The sequence below is a fragment of the Protomyctophum bolini genome (genome assembly GCF_963924005.1).
Source record: "Protomyctophum bolini genome assembly, chromosome: 15".
NCBI lineage: Eukaryota > Metazoa > Chordata > Actinopteri > Myctophiformes > Myctophidae > Protomyctophum > Protomyctophum bolini.
The window spans coordinates 980811-985810 of NC_137876.1; the positions used below are offsets into that span (position 1 = coordinate 980811).

The following is a 5000-nucleotide window of genomic DNA, read 5'->3' on the forward strand; positions in this document are numbered from 1 at the left end:
CCCGGATCCACTGACAGCAGTTATGGGAGTCACAGGGCCCGGGGTCAAACTGTCTACTTTCCAATATAACATGGTAAAATATGTGACTCTACTGGCTCGCAGACTGATACTGTTGAATTGGAAACAAGCACAGGTTCCAACTCACACTTCACTTATGAAAGATGTTATGCATTACTTACAATTGGAAAAGATTAAGTTTGAATTGAGAGGGAGTGAAGATAGGTTCTACCAGACATGGCAACCCTTCATTGAATATTTTAATAGGTGCACGCTAACCCCTCCAACACAATAGATAGCACAATAGAAAATTGGAAAGAAAGAAAAGGAACTGAGTGTTTTTTCTTTATTTAATTTTTTATTATTTAAAAAAGAATGTCTAACTTACTTAATTCACAACATGTTGGAAGTTTGAGAGCAAGAGTGTCTGTCCTGTTGTCTGTTTTGTTTGTCTGTTCACACTTGTCATTGTTTAACTGTTTTTTGATGTTTATCACACTTATGTCTTTTTTATTATACTGTATGTGGAACATTTACATTGCCTGTTATTTTTTTCATTTTTATTTAACTGAATTACTTATTATCATTGTCTAAACTGAAATTGTCATACAAAAATGCCTAAAAAAAACAGTATTAAAAAAAAAAAAAGTTAACCAATAGTGTCAGAGTGTGTGGAGCCCTGAGGAGGGGTCTTAGGGGTTAAGTGTTGTTACGTGCGGTCGCCATGGTTACCTCGTTGCCTCGTCCATGTGATGCTGCAAACTGGACACGGTTTTCACCAGACGACCATCTTCAAACACACAATACTGAGAGATGTCTGACCTGGTGGGAGAGAGACATAGAGACACAGCAGAGAGAGAGAGAGAGAGAGAGAGAGAGAGAGAGAGAGAGAGAGAGAGAGAGAGAGAGAGAGGGGGGGGGGGGTCATAAACTTAGTTTTATATAGAGAATCATTCAAGGAAAAAGTAAAGACTAATTTCCTTGCAGGTTTATAGAGGCCAAAGTGCACTTCGGCTTGTAGTCTGTTAGCTCTGTTAGCTAGTCAAGGCCTATTCATAGTCTGGACTGTAGTCTGTTAGCTCTGTTAGCTAGTCAAGCCCTATTCATAGTCTGGACTGTAGTCTGTTAGCTCTGTTAGCTAGTCAAGGCCTATTCATAGTCTGGACTCTCGGTGGTGAGCTGACCACTGCTGACCACCGGAGCTGAAATAACGTTGAGCGGTGGTGAGTAAGAACAGAGAGAAGGGCTGGAGCGGTGGCGGTGGTTTGCTCTTCACCGCGGCTCGTGATGTCATGTTGTAGTTCGGTGGTCACCCCACCACCGATAATCCAGAATATGAATGAGCCTTCAGACACAGACACAGACACAGACACAGACACAGACACAGACACACAGACAGGTACCTGACATCAGCATGGGCAGCGAGAGGCGGACAGGAAGTCTCTCCTGGTTGGCTACGGTAGAGGAGGGGCAGAGGGGCGGGGTTACTGCGGCAGAATGCTTCAAAGTCATTGGCCAGTTGTTTGGGTAGAACGAGCACATTGGCCTGTTGGAATCCTGATGTCACCAAGATGCACACACACACACACACACACACACACACACACACACACACACACACACACACACACACACACACACACACACACACACACACACACACACACACACACACACACACACACACACACACACACACACACACACACACACACACACACACACACACACACACACACACACACACACACACACACACACACACACACAATTAGTCATATCAATATCAATTATCAAAAGTTTATCAAAACTCATCAAATTAATTCATTTATCAATAATTTAAATAAAGATTATCTGAGAGAGACATGAATAAATGACTCACTGCCTTTTTTTACTCGTCGAATAAACGATCTGCAAGCTCACAACGTGTCGATGTAGTAGATCAGCTTTTTGAAGTATTAAAGAAAATATTCTACAAATGTCTTCTTCTAAATCATGAGTTTTCTGTCATGTTTCTATTATATTATCACTAGTGCTCAAACTCTTTCATGTCAAGGACCCCCAGAATAATATGAATTTGGCCGCGGACCCCCATCTGAAAATATGTTGTTCCAGAGACCCCCCCCCCCAGAAGCAAAGATTTGAGTTAAAAACGTTCACTCTGAAAGAACATATATTCAAAGTATTCAAAGCTAAATATTAATTTGCACCACATTTTCACGATTTTTCAAGAATAGCCGATCTACAAGCTCGGGTCGGATGTGCTATTTTTTCAACAGCTATAAAGCTTAAAATAATGGAGGTTAAAAGCTAAGCCAAGCTATTCTTACCTTGTGCCAGACCCGTAGTGGATTTAATTTGAGGATCTTCATCTCTGATCAATAATCGGAGCTCAGATGGACTCAAACTAGATAATCGCTCCATCGCCCGTCACACACAGACGCACACACACACACACACACACACACAGGGTGACTAGATCCAAAGTGTTCATTTGAGGGACAGAAGTATCACCTTGTGGGACGGGACTTTACACCGTACAGGGGGCGGAGTAGCAACTTATTACTTAAAACCTTTGATTCTAACATGTAAACAAAATTAAATAAGAAGGTTGCCTCTTATATCTGGCATATTTTCATATAATGCTCAGATTACGAGCCCAATTTTTGAGGTCTGGCTCATGGACTTGACTTATTTTGGTATTCCCATTAACAACCTGAATGCAGCCTGACTATACTGACCAGTAATGTAAACCAACCAGAATCTCAACTGAGAATACAGGTTCTGTTTCAAGCTCAAATGCAGAGCCACTATTACATAGACTTCAAAGACAAGCACTTTCCTGTTGTTGTTCTGTAGCTGCTGATGCCCTTTTAGGACGACCAGAATCAAATCCAAACTGTTCATTTGAGGGACAGAAGCATTTGTGTGTAACCGGGGGGACGGGGCGGCGTTAGCAACTTATTACTCAAATGCGTTGATATGATATTCGACCATATAGACCTAATGATGCCTATCATTTTATTATTAAACCCCTCTGATCTCACATTTGGTTTTAAATGCAAATTTGGGTCAATTTTGGTACCGTGGCCTAGGGGATATTTCTCATGTTATTTTAACAGACTTAATAGTAGGCTACATTTTGCAGGAAAAAGGCAATGAGAGCTTTGCCACAGAAAGCCAACTATTAGGGGGCTATAGGGCATTTAAACACTGCTAGTCACAATGTGGGACAGGGTCTCAATTTGTGGGACGCCTGAAAAGTCCTGGCAATGAGGGACTGTCCCACGCAAAGGGGGACATCTGGTCACCCTACCCTACCCACAGTAGAGTCACAGAGATGCTGTGTCGGCCAATCAGGAGGAGTGATCGCGCACCACGTGACCAATCAAACATTCACCCAGGGTGTTTTTAAATAAGTAACAGTGGTTACTATTCAACATGTTGACTTACAGTACGAGTGCTTCAAGCAGGGCTGTGCTCTGCTTGGAGGCAGACCTGGAGGCCGCTGGCGCTGATGGATCATTCTGAATTATTAAGATATTAATCGTTTGTGGATGTCGTAATCATATGCCCTTATGTGTGCCTTTGTATCTTCATGTCACGCCGTCCCACTAGGTTTTAGTTATAACTTCTCCCCTATAGCCAGCATGTGGATAAAGTTAGTTTTTCTCCCATGTGCCACAGATTACATTTGTATCTGTGATAAACTGTTGTTTGGCCCTCTGTAGCAACAAGGCAGTCTTCATGTCTCCCCCTAAACATTATTTACGTCTTAAACGTTTTCCCAATCTTGATTGAAACACACGTTCACTCCGATCAGCCGATCAGCACCTCCTCGTGGTCCCCAGGACCAGATTAAAAACAAAGGGTGACCGAGCCTTTGAAGTGACAGCCCCTAGGCTGTGGAACGCCCTCCCCCTGGACCTAAGAACTGTCCTTTCTGAGGCCTCTTTTAAAAAACAATTGAAAACATTCATGTTCAGACAGGCTTTTGGTCACCTATAATCACTTGATTTTCTAATGTTTGTGTTTTTATCTGTGTGTTCTTATTGTCCTTTTTGATGCTAGTTTTTCACTGTTTACTCTGTGATAATGGCTGCCTGCTGTTGTTATTGTCGTTTTATTTTTGTACTATTGTAAAGCACCCTGTGCACTCGTGCTGAGAAGGGTGCTATATAAATAAAGGTCATTCATTCATTCATTCATTGATAAAATACTATATTAAGCGTGTTGTCCGTTGGGAGACATGTTTGTTGTAATTGGCTGTATGTGGATTAATTCATTCATTCATTGATAAAATACTATATTAAGCGTGTTGTCCATTGGGAGACATGTTTGTTGTAATTGGCTGTATGTGGATTCATTCTCTGTGCTCTCCGAACTACAGTGAACTGGCTGAAACATATATATATATTGGTTATATATTATATTATATTATATTATATTATATTATATTATATTATATTATATTATATTATAAATATTATGCTCCTGAATGGACAATCCTTTATTTTGTGGACTCGTCTATTTCTTTGGTATTTTCTTAATTTAATAATCTAAAAAGTTAAAGGCTCTCTGCCTAGGTCTTTGGTACCGAGTACTTGTTTGTACTCAAAATATAATAATAATACAAAATATTTGTCTTGGTAATGCGAGTATAAGAGTACTACTACTCACGTAAAGTTAAGAGTATTTACGCTTCTACATAACCTGCATTCATACTTATCGTGAAAATTGTGATAATGTGGAACAAATCTTTTGAATATATATTCTTTGAATCACAGTGAACGTTTTTAACTCAAATCTTTGCTTCTGGGGGGGGGGGGGTCTCTGGAACAACATATTTTCAGATGGGGGTCCGCGGCCAAATACAGATAATTCTGGGGGTCCTTGACCTGAACCACTGATACAGAAACATGAGGATTTTTCAGAAAACTGTCAGGATTTAGAAGATGTTTTTGTTAGAATCGGCGTCAGGTCTAAATGTGTTGATACTGATA

General features: G+C 40.6%; 1 protein-coding gene across 1 annotated transcript in view; it reads right to left on the reverse strand.

Annotated features, from left to right (window-relative positions):
* dglucy (D-glutamate cyclase) overlaps window positions 1-5000 on the reverse strand; it is a 20496-nt gene that overhangs the window by 14711 nt on the left and 785 nt on the right. Inside the window, exons 3-4 of the mRNA XM_080783777.1 lie at window positions 1401-1554; window positions 730-819 (exon numbers count right to left, since the gene is read on the reverse strand). Of these exons, the coding sequence (XP_080639903.1) occupies window positions 730-819; window positions 1401-1554 (244 nt within the window). The remainder of the gene's footprint in view (window positions 1-729; window positions 820-1400; window positions 1555-5000) is intronic.